The sequence below is a fragment of the Lynx canadensis genome, chromosome B4 (genome assembly GCF_007474595.2).
Source record: "Lynx canadensis isolate LIC74 chromosome B4, mLynCan4.pri.v2, whole genome shotgun sequence".
NCBI lineage: Eukaryota > Metazoa > Chordata > Mammalia > Carnivora > Felidae > Lynx > Lynx canadensis.
In genome coordinates this window covers 87,535,002-87,552,803 of record NC_044309.1, presented here as the reverse complement: position 1 = coordinate 87,552,803, position 17,802 = coordinate 87,535,002, and the positions used below count along the sequence as shown (strand labels likewise).

The window sequence follows — 17,802 nt, the reverse complement described above, 5'->3', positions numbered from 1 at the left end:
AGATACGATACCCGTGCCAGTCCCAATTAAACAGTCAGTTCATGTTCACTTTTTTCTCCCCAGTTGGTTAGTTTGAATCGGGACCCAAATCAGGTCCATATATTTGCAGATCAATTTTGATAACTTCAAAAGCCCTTACTTGCTCCCGCCAGCTAACTTCTCCTCTGGCTTCACCTTACTGTGACTAAGTTTAGTTTACATTTGAGTGATTTCTGTATCTATTCATATAGTTAACATTGACTTATACATGTTACCATAAATTGCTCAAATCTTTTTTGGAACAAACCAGGGAACAAAAAAGAATATATCCAAAAATTATTTGTGAGTACCTGTGATTATTAAGTATCTATACGAGAACTGTAAACTTATTCATTTATGCATGAAATACACTAAATTTTCTAACTTCAATTAATGGCTTTTAAATAACTGGACACTAGGGGGCGCCCAGGTAGCTCAGTTGGGTGAATGATGGACTCTTAAATTTCTGTTCAGGTCATGATCTCGGGGTTCCTGAGTTCGAGCCTCATGCCAAGCTCTGCCCTGGCAGCATGGAGGGGATTCTCTCCCTCTATCTAACCCTCCCTTACTCATGCTGTCTCTCTCTCAAGATAAATAAACAAAACTTTTAAAAATTTAAATAAATAAATATCTGGACACTAGTTAACATAAACTTGACTATGACCATGCTGTTTGGCAAAACTTGGGAGACATGGTATTGGTACTAGATTATATATTATTTTTCCAGAACAGGAAGCTGGTACAGTGTTTAGAGGAAGGAAATATTTATTTAGTCCATGTGCATTTTCAGCATGTCAAAGGAGTGTGTATATATCCACTCAAGGTCTTAATGGGTGTTTTATTAAAATGAGAAACCTCAAAGTACAGTTATGAGGAGTGTATTTATGTGTAGGCACAAGCATTTCCAAAAAGAATTTAGAATTTGGACATCTAAAATAACCAGAAAAAAGCTGCTTATTGATAACCAGCAGCACACAGGAACTTCATTCTAACATCATTATGATGCCTATCTTTAGGTGACAAATACCTAAGAAAGATGTATATATTCAAATAACAAAAAGATTTATATATAGTTTCTCTTGGAACCCTGCCTTTCCAACCAATTTACCCTCTTAGTTATCTTTCTTCTGTCAGTACATTTCATGGTGAGTGATTTGATCTATACCAGCTGTTCCATTTTCTGACTATTCAATTCCTCTTTCCCTATCATCTATTTCTCATTCCCAACATACTGTTTCCACTTGTCAAATACACAGAATCTCTTTTGTTCCCCATCCCTCTCCCCAGTCTCTGCATCACTTAGCAATGCTGACCATTCGCTATCTTCTGAAAGTGTTTCCCCTTGTTCTCTTCGATATAATATGTTCCCAGTTTTCCTAAATGTTCAGGATTACTCTATTTGATCTTTTTGTTTTATATCATTTCTTAGGGACATCCTTTAAAATTCAGTATTTAGTTCTTTACATTTTTTATTAGATAATTCATATATGCTTATATTTCTCACTTCCAGGAATAGAACTCTGCACCTGCAGTTATTACTCTCCAAGCTTTGGTTCCTGATCTTTAACTGCATACTAGGCAGTTTTGTTTGGCTGTTCCATTATCTCAACTTAGAGTCTTGGAAAAAGTCACTGTATGTCTCTTACTGAAGGAGAACAAAATAGGAACAAAATAAAATGATATAAAGCATGCAAGAAAACTTACAAAAATTCAAAACGTCTTAAAAAATGACAACAAACTGCAGATTTTGGAATACTACCCTAGATTTATGGCTCAGAGCTTACATTTTAAATAGAAGACACATTATTAATTTAAAATATGTGAATATAAATGAATGGACAAGGAATTGAAAGCTGGCTTATGAGCCATTCTCTCAACTCCCACAAACTCAAATCATTCAACCCCCTACTCTGTGTTTGAACAAGGTTAAGATTGGTAACAAGTTTGTATGCTTTCATAGAAACTTTGAGGGTGCATTTTCTGTGAATGCTAATAACTATAGCTTGTTTAGTACCCAAACAGAACTGTAATAACCAAATCTGTTTCAAATAAGCAGAACCTATCATGTACAAATACTTAAAAAGTCTCAGTGCAATGTGTTAAAATGAAACCAATACTTTACGTGGTAGGAGTTTCCTAATATTTATTTTAATAATTTTCAGTCAAATAGGTCTATGCACCATTTCTGAATCCATTTATACAGTTAATGTTCTATTATTAAGCAAATTGGGCTTAATCACTCTCTAAAAAGTTCTAAAGAATTATGCACTTTTTGAATGTATTTAAGCGAATACAGATTTGAAAACGATAGTAAACAAAAACAATACTGCAGAGTCACCTAGGTGTTTTTATTATTTATCTTGGGCAAAAAGTAGTATGCAATAGTTTTATTTATAAAATGCTCCCTCTCGCCAAGCAGAGCACTCAGGGACAGAGTGCTGTAAAAAAAACTAATATGGCACCAGATTAAGTTTATACTTAGTGTTTTGGTCACCAATTTGGAATTTGTTAATTAGAACAACACAGATGGCTGAAAGATAAGTTTTCCATTAGAGTATTTTTGGCCTTTCATGCATTATCTAGTTGATTTTGGATTCTTTCTCTGGATGTTTTCTTAGCCCATGAAAACTGCCTTTCACAATCATCAATAACACTTAACTTTTATTCACCCAATACTTAATCAACATGCCTTTTATCAATATTTGTGAGCAATTACTGAAAATACCTGAATTAAATCAGTTTCTTGGGCTGCTCTCACAAGAATTTTATTTCAGTAAAACCGTAAAATTTGGATCTTTTCATTTCTATAATATTAATAATCTCAAAACCATTCTTTGAAATAACTATACCTAAATAAAACCATAGAGAAAAAATTTGCATAATTTTTGAATGAATTCAAAATTTAATAAAGTTGTACTTCAGAAGCTATGGCTAAGGAAAAAAGTATTTTTTTTTTCAACGTTTATTTATTTTTGGGACAGAGAGAGACAGAGCATGAACGGGGGAGGGGCAGAGAGAGAGGGAGACACAGAATCGGAAACAGGCTCCAGGCTCTGAGCCATCAGCCCAGAGCCCGACGCGGGGCTCGAACTCACGGACCGCGAGATCGCGACCTGGCTGAAGTCGGACGCTTAACCGACTGCGCCACCCAGGCGCCCCAAAAAGTATTATGTTTAAACAAACTGGAAAGTAAGGGATCATCTGTTGGTCAGGTTTCTCTTCTTTTTAGGAACTTCTATACTTTTACAATTTATCTACTGTAAAATAATTTTTTAGAAATACAAGATTTAACTAACTATATATCTCCACCTGAATAATTACACTATGTACCTGATGCCAACATCTTTAGAAAATAAATGGTCAAATTTAACAGAACAGAAAACTGTGGGTTAAAACTTCTCTAAGGTATTATTAGAAAAGATTGTGTTTTTAGAGGTTGTAAGAAATCAGCAAATCTAGATGAGAAGTGCAAGTTCTGAAAAAACTAAGCACTTAGTTTTTAAAAAATAACATAAATATGAAGTTGAAAATTTCAAATCACATGCTGGTATCTAGCAGAAAAATCCAGATGGAAAACTCTTGTGTATTTTTTAGGTAGGTTTAGATTTCTAACATGGATTTTGGGTTATTTTAGGGTATATGCATTTTTATAACTGCAGGACTACATATTTTAAACAAAATTATATTTTACCCTTAACATTTCTTAATATTTAGCATTTCTTCTCAATCAAGTAGCATAAAAATTTAGCTTCAGCTGAGGATATACAGGCTCAATTATGATAAAAATGGGCTCAGGACAATTTTAGGACATTCAGAGCACTTTAGTTCCTGTTTTCAGTGGTGTAGTAAAGTCAGACAATTAGATACTAACATGCTTTCTCTCAACAAACATATGCCTACTATAATGGTATTTTCTTGTTCATAAGCAGCACCTAAAATGAAGATTCCTGGGCCCACCATAAAGATTTATCTTCTGCTTATCTGGGGTGAAGACCTTGGAAGCTGCCATCTATGGTGTCCCACACAGTAAATATTAAGAAACATTACCTACAGAATGTCTCAAAGTGTGATCCTTAGACAAACAGCATTAGAATCACCTGTGAGCTAATTAGAAATGTTAAATTCAGGAGCTCCACCCAGCTCTACCAAATCAGAAATTCTGGGGATGGGGCCTAGGAAACCATATTTTAACAAATTTAACAGATGATTCTTCCTTCTATCACCCTATTACAACTTTAATGTTTTCCCCTCGACTTTTGATGCTCTATGTAGGAACCAGGTATGTGGTAAGCAATATGAGCACCAGAAAAATCCAGGTTAGTGATGTTTATTAGAACTAGCATCTTCACACCATCTTGAGGACTAGGAGTTGTCTCCTGCCAGATATAATGGCAATAGAATGTTCTACACATTAATATGCTGAAATTTCTCTTGAGGGCCTAAGATTATAGGCTCTCTGCTGGAGCTGAATTTAAGTTATATGTGCTTATAATGTGACTTCAATGAACACAAAGAATTCCACTTTTTAAAGCTGGCATTTGCCCAGAAAAAACAATGTGCATCCTTACTTATACATATAAAAGAAGTGGTAATTCCTTCATCTTTTTCTTCCTAATCTGTACTCCTATTTTCCTCTATACTAGGTGCTTTCTCTATGCTCTTAAATATTATAATTTTATGTAATATGTTCTGCTTTGTTTTAAATTTATGTAAATGGTACTTAATTAAAATCTCATTTTGTTTTTTCTTTTCTCTCAACTGTATATTTTAAACCTTACCCAGTTTTAAAGATCTTGTCATTGTGTACTTCTACCTGCCGCTCTCGTATTCCACAGCATACCACCACTCGTTTTAGCTAGGCTGCCTCCAAATCCCCACTACCAGCAACAATGCAGCTACAAAGCTTGTATCTTCAGGGACCTGCATAAAAATTCCCCTGAGTGCTGGGTCAGAGGGATTAAACAATTCCTGATTTCGGTGACACCGACTGGTTTATAGAATGGCAGTTCTAAGGTGAACACTCCCACCACTGGTTCATAACGCTTCTCCTACAACCCTTCAAAACTCGGTATTAGCTATCTTTTACATTTTTGTCATTTTGGTGGCTGTTAGGTTGTACCTCGTGCGTCAAGCTTTCTGATTACAAGTGAGTTTGTATATCTCTTCATCTGCCTGTCAGCAATGGAGCTTCCCCTTCTTTAAACTATTCATATCTTTCAGTTATTTTTTAAAAGATTTTTGTTTTGTTTCTGTTAATTTATAAAAGTTCTTTGTACATTAAGGTATTATTCTCATGTAGGTTTTAGATATTAAAAAAACTGACACTTGACTTTTTACTGATTTATGGTTCCTTTAACAGAAATACTTAATTTTGATGTAATCAAACCCACTAATTTTCACATTATGTTCTCTGATTCTTAAAATATAGGTATTTCCTGAAATTTCTTATTAGCTTTAAAGTTTTACATTTCATATTTGAGTATTCCTTCTGGAGTCGGTCTTTGTAAATAATGTGTAAGCTGGTGATCCTGTTTTTCTCCAAACAGCTAGTTTTCCTAATATAATCTAAGCATCTACCTGCTTTAAGCAACCTGTTTCTCATTGACTAGTGGTGCCACTTACCAAGTTCTCATATTTACATGAGCGTTTTGAGCTCATTAATTTATTCCAGTGTATTTGCCTTTCTTTTGTTAGCATCATACTATTTTCATTATTATGGCTTTGTAGTAATTCTCACTATGTAATAGGCTCAGAGCTTCCTTCCTCTTCTTTGTCAAAAGTGACTTAGCTAATCCTGGACCTTTACTGGGATATGTTAATTTTAGAATGAGTTTGTGAAGTTTCTCAAAAAACAAAACAAAACAAAACTCAGGATAGAATTTTTAACAGGAGTCAGTGACAGGATAGATTTCAAGAAACAGGCATCATCAGATTAAAACACATAGTACATGATAATCCTTTGTCTTCTAATAGGTTATTTACCATGAAGGTTTTATGCATTCCTAATTAGGTTAATTTTTGTTATACTATTTTCTGATTGGGTTACTTATGGAGTATATACTAATGATATTTGCAGGGGTCAGGAACCTATGGCTCACAAGCTAACTCCAGTTTGCCACATTTTTCTGTAAATAAAGTTTTACTGGAATACAGCCATAACCGTTTGTTGACATAATGTCTATGGCTGCTTTCAAGCTCTACTGGCAGAGTTATAGTTAAGTCAGAGACCATATGGCTCACAAGCTAAAATATCTAGTTCTTTATTAAAAAGATTGCTGACCTCTGGGTATAAAAAACACATTAATTTTTACAAATTAATCTTAAAGAATCTTGCTGAATTTTCTCAGTTCTAATAGTCTGCTGATGGGTTTTGGGTTTTACATAGATGACTGTATCATATGCAAATAGTGAATTTTTTCTTTCACTTTCAATCTTACTTGGTTTGTGTTCAAAATTTCTCAATATAATTTTTGCTACAGACTTTGGGTATACAGACTTTATTAAGTTAGGAGAATTTCCTTTTATTCTTAGTTTTCTGAGAGTCTTTTCATACACTGATGCTAATTTCAAAAAACACATTTTTTTTTTTGCATTCTAATGAACTATCATTGGGCAATTTAGGACATTCTGTTATATGGTATTAGGCATATTTTATAGTAAATGGATACTAGATCATAGGCTATAGTATAAAATGGATACTATATAATATACAGTAATAGACACTATAATATATATACATTATGTATACGTGTGTATATATATATCATGTATATATACTATATATATGTATAATGTTTTCATGCTTTAACATTTGGGTTCTGTATTAAAATACTGGGTAATTCAGTGAAGAATGGAACTCTTAACTAAGCACATTTCTAGTATAGTACTTTCATTCACCAACACTTTTTATGTTGTTAGGTATTACATACGAGAAATTGTGTTTTCTCTTATAGAAGGACTGCAGCTGTTTAATAAAAATGGTATTGTGTGCTAGCAAATAGGGAAGAAAATATATAGTTTTATCTTTCAAGTGAAAATCAATAATTTTAAGTAGAAAAGATCTCTAAATCCTTAGAACTCATGGTATTTCTTAAGGCACAAGCAACTTTGAAATTTCAAAAATTATTTAAAGCTGTTAACAAATACATAACAATCTAACAATAAGCCAGAAAAAAGCACATTTATCTTGATCTAAAGACTAAAAGTAAATATTCGCAAAGAAAACATTTCTAACTTCTAAGCTTCATCAATCAAGAAATTTACAATTATCTACCATGTGCTTTCAATATCTTCTTATTCTAAGTTCTACCCTTATATTACACCCTACTAAGTGGGAGTAATAATAAAATCTAATTAATATACTTAAGTGGTCTCATAAAAAATTTAAATAAAAAAACTTCACAAGATAAAAAGGACAGAGAGCCACTCATTAAAGATGCATTTTAGTTTTAAAGATAAAAATTAAGTACCAGATCATTCTTCTCTTTTATTTGCGAGATTAACATTTAATAAATTACTTTTAATTTATTTAAGAATCATTATTTTAAGTATTTCAAACTATAAGTTTATAATCCCTTATGGAAATTCTGAAATTTCAAAAGCTGTGAAAATGTTTAAAATATTTCACAATTCACTTGAGGGAAACCTAACCTAAACTGATATTAAACTATTTATAGTCCTTTATCCTACTTAGTGTGAATATTTGCTAAGATTAATGTATTTGGTTAAGAGAGTCCCCTTGGATTCTACAGATATACTAAAATAATAGGCACCATATTATTTCTCAAAGGTTTGAAAAGTCTAAAATTGAAATACAACTGGCACTAAGTGTTTTCGATAATGTAGTATAAAACTGATCATTCTAAAACCTTTACAAATATTTTCTCCCAATCGGTTTGTTGTGTTTTCACTCTGTTTATTGTTTCCCTTACTGTGCATAAACTTTTTAGTTTGATGTAGTCCCATTTCTCTATTGTGTTTGTTGCTTATGCTTTGGTGTCATATTCAAGAAATCACTGCCTGGACAGATGTCATGATGCTTTTCCCCTAAGGTATCTTCTAGGAGTTTTATAGATTCACGTCTTATTTTTAAATCTTTAAACCACATATTTGATAAGGGGATAATATCCAAGATATACAAGGAATTCCTACAATTTCATGGCAAAAAAACAAATAACCAGATTAAAAAGTGGGCCTAGGACTTGCATAAACATTTCTCAAAAAGAAGGCATACAAATAGTCAATAAGTACAGATGCGCAACATCAGTAATTGTTGGGGAAATGCAAATCAAAACCACAATGAGATATTACCTCATACCTATTAGGATGGTTACTATCAAAAGAACAAATGATAACAAGTGCTCACAGTATGTACAGAAATTGAAACACTGGTATAGTGTTGGTAGAAACGTATAATGATACAGCTGCAATGGAAAACAGTACAAAGGTTCCTCAAAAAATTAAAAATAGAAGTACAATCTGATCCAGAAATCTCACTTCTGGGTATATATCCAAAAGAAACAAAATCATCTCAAAGAGATATCTCCATTCCCCTGTTCACTACAGTACAATTCCTAAGATAGGAAAACAACCTGAATGTCTATAGATGGATGAATGGATAAAGAAAATGTGGCATATACTGCAATGAAATATTATCCAGACTTTTTTAAGGAAGTAAGACTGTGTTAAGTAAGGAAATCCTGCCATATATGATAACTTGGATGAACCTGGGGGACATCCTGTTAAGTAAAATAAGCCAATCCCAGAAAGACAAAAACTGCATGATTCCACTTACATGTGGTATCTAAACTTGGTCAAATACTCATAGAAACAGAGAGTACAAGGATGGTTGCCAGGGGCTGGGGGGAAGGGAGAAATGGGAAATTACTGTGCAACAGAAATAAAGTTTCAGTTATACAAGATTAAGAAATTCTAGAGATTTACTACACAACAATGTGACTACAGTTAACAATACTGTACTGTACACTTAAAAAATTTGTTAAGAGGGTAGATCTCAAATTAAGGGTTCTTACCATGTTCAAACAAATGTTAAAACGATTTCTAATTCTTTCATCCTTCCTTCATTTACCATCAAAAGCAATTCTTATACTCCTCTATCTCTACTTGTGCTTTTATATTCTAAAACATTTAAATAAATAAAAATATTAACTTTATGTCAGACTCATTTTGATAGTGTTCTTTAACAGATACTTTTAAAAGAAATCACAAAAAGCTTGAAAAATAGTAAACAAAATGTTTAATAGTGATTTGATGTATTAGACAATGTAACAATATTTATAACATATGTATATTGTACCTTATTCTAAAAGAGATCCGAACTGGAAGGCTTTTTAATTATAGCATATTAATTTAAATGCAAACTTAGAAAACGTCTATAATGGGAATAAAATATTTAAATATAAAGTAGGAATATATACTTGCAATGTACAATTAGGTATCTTCTATCATTCTGGATTTTGTTATCTGAAATCAAAGGCTTTAAGATCATGCAATCAGCCATAAAAAGTGGGAGCACTTACTTAGGAGCAGAAGGACCCCTGGGCCATGTTCCATCTTCATTTTTCTGTTCTATCACTAACACCTGTAAATATGACACAATAAAAGAGTGTTTTTCCTTAACTCTGAAGTTAAGATAGCTTTAGAAGATTAGGTGAATACACTAAGAAACTAAAGTAACTCTGGGATTAAAGGACATAGTAGACAAGGTGAAGAGGTATTTGAATTTTGATTCCAAAGCTGGGCAATATAAATAGAATATAAATTCCTTGAGTTTAGGGAGTATATTTTCTATTTCTTTTCTATTTATAGGTTGTGACATAGTAAGTACCATGCAAAAAAACCCAGATGCTCAATAAAAGGTCAAAGTTGTTAAACATACTGATATATAAACTTAGCTATCATTACGCAAATCCTGGAAAATAGCCCCACAGATAATTCCAAATTACAGATCACACATAATTTATTTGGGGCTTTAAAATTTGTCTTTATTTACGTTATCACTATGTAAATTATAGAATCTTTTAATGTATAAATGATAGAGTCACATTTGTGAGATTCAGACTCAAGTTCTTTATTGCAGCATGGTAAAGGCAGACAGAAATCAATTCTAATAAATGTAAAGTACAGGGCAAGGGAACTATGCTTTATTCTAAAACATGTCAGAATCCTCCCCCTTATCTGCCAGTCTAAAAAGTCTTTCTTCCAGTTTTTGCTATGGGTGAATCTGTGCAAAGAAGAAAAACTAAGCAAAAATAACTAAATTAGCAAAAGAAATATGTGATATATCAATACGTTAATAACCAAATTTCCATGGGAGAACTATAACATAGAAAACATGTCTTCAAGTAAACTCAAGCATTACAAATTGTGAATACATCCTACATAATCACCTTCAACTCTTTTTCTTGAAATTGCGATTTTGTAACCTACTCTACATACTCTCAGTAAAATACTTTTGTGGACTGTATGTTTCAGGCCATTTGTAAGTTGGCATTTGGATCCTAATAATATAAAATGTAAGCCTGTTTCAGAGCACATACAACAAACAATAAAGCATCAATAAAAAAAAAATTAATGGAACCAGGTTGTTGAGAGTATTCTAATTAAAATATAAAAGTTATCTTTAAGTGTTAATACTTCCTACATTCAAGGAACGTGTATGAAGTACATGTGTAGTATATAAAGAATAAGAGCACTCTACCTACTATCCTGATCTCTCCCTGATCATACTTTTCTCCCTTCCTATCATATACAATTTATCACTCTCCTCAATTTTCTGATATCATTCCGATATAATCATATATTCATATATTTTCATAGATTTATAAAACTGAATTTAGTAATTTTTAACTCCTGAAGTTTTTCCTTACTGAAACTTATAACTCTACAGACATCTATATATGAACTACACATAGAGAGAAAACATGTCTTGGCATTACAAATTTGAATATATATATGTTTTGTTTTATATATATATATATATACACACACACACACACACACACACACACATATATATATACACATACACATATGCACACACACACATATATATGTAAGCTTCAGTCATTTGGAAGACTTAAATTAGTTATAAAATGAAAGACTTCAGTTATAAAAATTCCAAAATTATGCATTTAGTTATCATTGTTTATGGTTTGCTTTCCAACGGAAGGTCCTACAACTGAAAAATTAAAGGTGAACCATAATATTTTAATTCCTAATAGTGTGTGTAGTTAAAATTTCATGTTTTACAATCAGATACTAATTTTGAAGGCCATCAGAAATGTTAATGTTCACTCCTTTATTCAAATATATTATTTTCTGAATAAAATTTTGCTCATGGTTAAAACTTTCAAGAAGAAAACTATTTCAGAAATATTTCAAAATTTAATTAAGCTGAATGTGTGCATGCACACGTGCACACACACGCACACACTCTTTTAAGGGAGAGAGATAAGAATCGCCCATTTTGGGAGGCAAACTCTTCAATTATGTATCTTTGTTTCACTTTCTGATGTTTCAGTTTACTTTCAATTTCAGTAAAAATTTAAAAAGTCCAGGACAATGTGAGTTCACTTATCATCAGTCAGAAAATAACTGTTTACAAAATCTGGAAAATTTAAATCATGTTGTTTGAAACATCATTATTTCAAAAGATCAAATGTTCTTAAGGATATTTAAACTTGTTACAATAATTTATCGTCAGCTGCAAGCTGATAAGTGCATTCCCATCAGGAACATCAAATTATTTAAACTGTCTAAGTCTCAGTTTTCTAGTGTACGTGATGGATGGATAACAGCCATTACATGGGTTCGATCCTGGAAAACATTTAAAGAAATGATTCCATGTGTTTCAAATTGAACTCTTGGAGTTCAAGACTTATGGATGGTAACTCAGGAGTCAAAGAGGAAATTGGCCAAGGAGGGGAGTGTTGACTAACCAACAGAGTTCCAAATTCCTTATACCACCTTCAGTCAGGTTAACTCTGCTTTTAATTATAATACTTGTTAGTTTTTGTAAGATTTCCATTAAGACTATAGCTAAAATAAGTCTGAAAATTAATGTTTTTATAGCCCAATACATGACATACAGTAGACTTTTACTAAAAATTAATTTCTTCTGTTCTGAATTTTTTAACTTGGATCAAAATACCAATGTCAATAGTTATTTTTAATAAAACAGAACAAAATAAAACCCTCCATATATCAGAGCACCAGGCTCTGTGTTAGGTACTAAAAATAAAAACAAAAATACATAGACACAAAGTCCAACTAAAACAAGGAACTCATAGTCTAGCTGGGAAGCTCAACATATAAATAAAGTACATAACGAATGACACAAAAGACCTATACATAAATCATTATAAAGTTAAGGGAATAATTTTTTCTCCAAAGTAGAAAACTCCTATACCTGAAATAGATACTGAGAAAAATAGACCAGGAAAGGCTGAAGAGATGACGTGACATTTGAATTGGAATCTGAAGGATGAAAGATTTGATCTGGTTAGACTACATGAAAAAATGGAATGGTTAATTTGACTATTTTGATGTTTAAAAGGACTTTTTGCTGGATGGATGCAGGCATTGGGAAGAAGGGTATAACAGGCAGATGGAATAACACAAATGAAAACACAGGAGTTTGGAATAGGATAGTATGCTTAGAGAACTACAAGCAGTTCAGTTTGGTACTTGTCAGAGTACAAATCACAAGGCAAGGATAATGTAAGATGCTGGAAGACTAGGAAAAAGGTCAAACCTTGACTTGCATGCCGTGTTAAGTTGCCTGGACTTTATTTAATTGTTAAGGAACCAGGAAAGGTTTATAAAAGGGAAACACTGAGGTTTTACATTTCAGAAAGAGTATTCTAACAGAAATATGAAAGACTGAGAGTGGATATGCAAAAGATTGGATGCAGAGGGATCTGTTAAGACACTACTGATAGGGCTGAGAATGGAATAGAGAGATTAATTCAAGAAATATTTAGAGGGTAGAAGCAGTAGGACTTGTTGACTGTGTCTAAACATCTTCATTTTTCAACACATTCATTTCTTTGGATTGTATCATAAAGAAGGACCAAATTGGGGGTTGATACCTTAGCAGAGGTTGGCAAACTACAGTTCACTTAGCTCACTGACTGCTTTTGTAAATGAAGCTTGTTGTTTACATATAGTCCATGACTACTTTGTTACTACAAAGGCAAAGTTGTAGTTGTGATAGAGACCATATGGCCTACTCAGCCAAAAATATTTACTATTTGATTCTTTACAGAAAGTGTGCTGACCTATATTTTTAGCTGTTTTTTGATGGAAAATCATTTCTTTTTAAAAAGTAGGTTATTCTCAAGCTCAAGGAGGGAAGCAAAAGCTATTGCCAATGAACAGCAGGAACAGGGAAGAGATGAGTTAGAAAGAGGAAGCCAGAGAGAGTAGAACCCACTATAGATTGTCAAGATATTCATAAAGTTTGTGACTCCAAAAAGCTTCATGTATAGTATGCTTAAAATAAACAGTACTGCTAAACAATACCTGTCCTTGGTATAAACCAGCATCCTGAATGGTGCTGTCTGGTTTATTCAGTGGTTCAAATGTATTACTCATGTATTTGTTCCACAATCTGGTCTCCTTTTCATCTGGAATATTGAAGATTTTTCTTATTTCTTTTTCAATTGTATCTAGATTTAAGGAGGAAAGATATATAAATATAATACATATTTTAAAATATACCACATAGAGCTAAGTGCTCACCAGCATAAAAATCCTAAATTTAAAATACTGATATAATAGCAAGAATAGGTGAACAAATATGTAGGACATATATAAAGAACAAAAAAGATAAGACCAATGTGTTTTTTTAAAAACAAAATGGTAATTATAATTCTGACAGATAATTACTTGGGAAAACAAAGATCTCACAAGGTAGAAAAATTTAATCATGTAACACTCCAGTATAATTTATATTATACAGGATGAAGTTTAACTTTTTACACATTATAAATTCAATGTATTTTTCTGATGATATGATGGACTCAGAAGAAGTATGAGTCACAGATACTACAGATAGAAAATTTTATTTTTAATTGTAACATAACCAATTTTAGGATAATTTATATTAAACTGAATATAACTTACAGTTTGAATAGTTCACTAAAATTAAACAGAATAAATGGACACAAAGGAAAGTGCCTTCTTGAAGGAATGTCTGTATTAGTAAAAATATCTTGTTTTCATAGTAAAGCCATATATTTTCCTTATTTCTAAATCAATTACGTGAGTAGAAAAAGTATTTTTAACCTGGAGCAGCTTAACCTGCTATACAACAGGAGTCCCCACATATGAGAGTAGAGATGTAATTAAATTTCAGTGCCATACAGTTAAATGAATCTTTAAAATTTTTAAACATGAGAGATTATTAGAAAATAGCATTAAAACTATTGAATTCTGGTCAGTAACTTGCCTACCTTAGACTCATGAAAAGTGTAAAATATCTTATGACATATGAAGAAATATATAATACTTCTGCATTTTAGAGTACCTGGCTAGCTTTGGGAAGAAATTATTTATAAAACACTAAACCTATCAATACATGTTCTCTGAAGAAATATAAAAACCTATACCTATCCTACTTCATTAATTTTAGTCTAATAATATTGTTTATGCTCTACTTAGCTAAAATTCATTAATAGTCTTATAGTCAATCAGATTTTGATTAAGGCTTTAAATAAACAGGAAATCTTACAGTGTATCTGAAAACTTGGCGCAAATTAGCTAGAATATTTAAATAATTACACAAAATAAATATACTAACAGTACTGCTTTCTATTTTGGTGGGTTGGTCTTTTTCCTTTTTGTTCTTTTTATTGAAATATAAATATATAACAGAAAAATTCACAAGTCACCAGTATATAATGATAAATTTCCAAAGTGGATACACCCCGTAACTAGCATCCATATCAAGAAACAGAACATTACCTAGGAAGGAGGGTAGAGGAAGAAGCTGAGGAAGGGAGGTCATTTTCGTCTTTCTATAAAACTAAGTGCTCTTTTTCCTGATTGCATAAATAATTCTTGCTCATTGCAAAAATTCAGGAAATACAAACACCACTGTTAACATTTTGTTATTTCTTCTTTCAGACCTTTATCTGTTAATACACAGATACATAATACAATACATGGAGACACATATGGGAATTTCCTCTTCAATGAGTTCTGCAATCTACTCACATATAGGGGAAGAACATTAAAGACAGAAGAAAGGACTGCAAAGGCCCTGAGATAAGAATGCATTTGGCATGTTTCAGAATACTGTGGTGCAGCAGTGTGGCTGAAGTGAAATGAGCAAGGTGGAAATGGATTATATAGAATCTTGTGAGCTATGAGAATATACTATTTTATCTGAGTCAAGGGTAGGAGACTAGGCTAATGAAGCAATCAAAACCAAGGGAGAAGCAATGTTAAGTGGTCAGAATGAGAACAGATTCTGAAGGAACTGCTTAGAAGATACACTGCTTAGATTACATGCAGGGCATGAAACAAAAGAGAATCTGAATGATTCCAAGGTTTCGAGCCTGAGCAATTGGACGAATACAAGTGGGGACTACTCAGATGGGGAAGAATGACAGGGTAGCAGGTTTTTTGGGGGGAAGGGACAGACTTTAGTTTTGTACATGTTGTATCTTGAGATTCCTATCAGGCAGAAGTGAAGTTAGGGAATGATTAAAACTGGAATTAAGGGAGAGTTTTGGGTAGGAGATATAAATTCAAAAGATATTGATACACAGAAAGTATGTGAAGTCAGGGCACAGAAGGAAATCACCAAAGACATGGGGAAATCCAAGGACTAAGCATGGCAATACCCTGATGTTTTGAGATCAGAAATATGAAGAGGATCTTTTCAGATTCTCTGAGAAGATGCAGGCAGTGAGAACTTGTGCCCTGGAAGCCATGTAAAAAGGAAATATTTGTAAATGGAAAAGTGAGTATGTATATTAATTTTTGCTGGCAGGTTAAGAAAATGGAAGACTGATATTACCATCAGATTTATCAATGTAGAAGTAGAGACCATCATAGCAGCAGTGCCAAGGGATTGGTAGGTCTGACGGTCTGACGCAGCAGAGTCAAGTGAGAATGGGAACAGAGTAAGTGGTATCTAGAAAGCAGGATGCTCACATTGAGATTCACCAGGTGCAGCTACAGATAACGACAATCTAGGGTATAACTAGGGAATTAATGCCTCAAATTGGATACAGATTAAAGGTCACTTGAGAATGTCAAGGTATTGAGAGGGTGTGTAGACTTTTCCACATATGAATCTGACTGTGTCAGGCAGTTAATAAAAAGCATAGAGGTAGAAAAATTATTACCTCATATAATAAAAACAAAATTGTTGTGACAAACATTTCTAGTAAGAATATTTAATAAAGTTAAGCAATTCTATTAATAAATTTTATAGAAACAAAGTACTTTTCAATAAATTTTATAACAAACATTGTTTTTTCCAGTGTATTCGTAAAGAAAAAATAAAAACCAAACTTTATGTTTCTTATTGGAACATTTTCTATATCCAAATATGTCAATTTAAGGAGGAAAATACTCAAAGGCAAGGCATTTTGGCTCTGAATGAGGTAAATTATTTAGATCCTGCCTGTGGCTACTATCATTATTATTATAAGTCAGTGTAAATAGTAGTAGCTGAAAATGAGTTTTGATTTGGCAAAACCAGAAAACAAATACTTCTATTTCTTAATTCTATTTACATAGCATATAGCTGTATTTTATGGACATAAATATTTGGATCATTTTTAATCAAGATGAGACCACAAGGGAAAAATATACATCCCATATTTCCTTATTATCCAAATTTTTTTATCATTTCAAAACTTACTTCCTTTAGAAAAACAAAATCAGCCCAATTAACCCTTGCACAGATTATATAAGGCAATAATTAAAAGATGAGACTGTGTCCAGTTAGAATATTTTCACTTGGAACCAGGGTGATCCTAAGTAAGTCTTTTAACCTTTCTTAGCCCCAACTTCATCATCTATACAATGAAGATAAAGTATTGCTGAAGTTTAAAAAGAAATTTCCTACAAAGTGCCAAAAACATAGTCCCACAACTGCTAACTACTATGATAACTATTTTATCAGGTCTCTAAAATTCCCAGTTTAATTTTAATTTTTGTGAAGGTTTTACAAAATTTCAGTTTTTGTAAAACCTTTTGCTTAGAGAGCAAACTTGCTCAAGTACAGATTACTGAACTTTAAAAACTAAGACCTACAGTAAGAAATCGTGGCCCTATATACACGTGTTGTTTTCTATTGTGATATTTTCTGTTCCATTCTTTTCACTCCCAAACTACTTATACCACCCAGAGTATTGACAAACATGCTCTAATACAGTAAGAAACTTTGGCTGTACAAAAATTCAGGTCACTTACAATTTTAAGGTATATATCCAATGTATGTAGCATTTTAAAGTATTAGTATGTTGATTAAAATCTATACAAATCATAAACTTTTTGAAGCAGATTCTTTACAAATGATTTAACTCCATAAGACAAATTCTTATGTAGTACTTAATATGAGAACTCCACACTGCTTGTACTGAAATCAGAAATTAAACCAGCTGATCTTCATATAATGAGCTTAAAAATATTATTCCGTGAACTAATGTTCTAAAATAAGATTTCTTTTATAAATATTTTTTTAATTTTAATTTTTAAAATGTTTATTTATTTTTGAGAGGGAGAGAGACAGAGCTTGAGCAG

General features: G+C 32.3%; 1 protein-coding gene across 3 annotated transcripts in view; it reads right to left on the bottom strand.

The window, feature by feature from the left end:
• Positions 1-17,802, bottom strand: part of USP15 (ubiquitin specific peptidase 15) — a 119,581-nt gene that overhangs the window by 59,221 nt on the left and 42,558 nt on the right. For all 3 annotated transcript variants that reach the window (XR_003970435.1, XM_030323094.1, XM_030323095.1), the window contains exons 5-6: positions 13,564-13,709; positions 9,558-9,619 (exon numbers count right to left, since the gene is read on the bottom strand). Coding sequence is in view for 2 of the 3 variants with exons in the window: in XM_030323094.1 (XP_030178954.1) it covers positions 9,558-9,619; positions 13,564-13,709 (208 nt within the window). In the remaining variant the exon portion in view is untranslated. The remainder of the gene's footprint in view (positions 1-9,557; positions 9,620-13,563; positions 13,710-17,802) is intronic.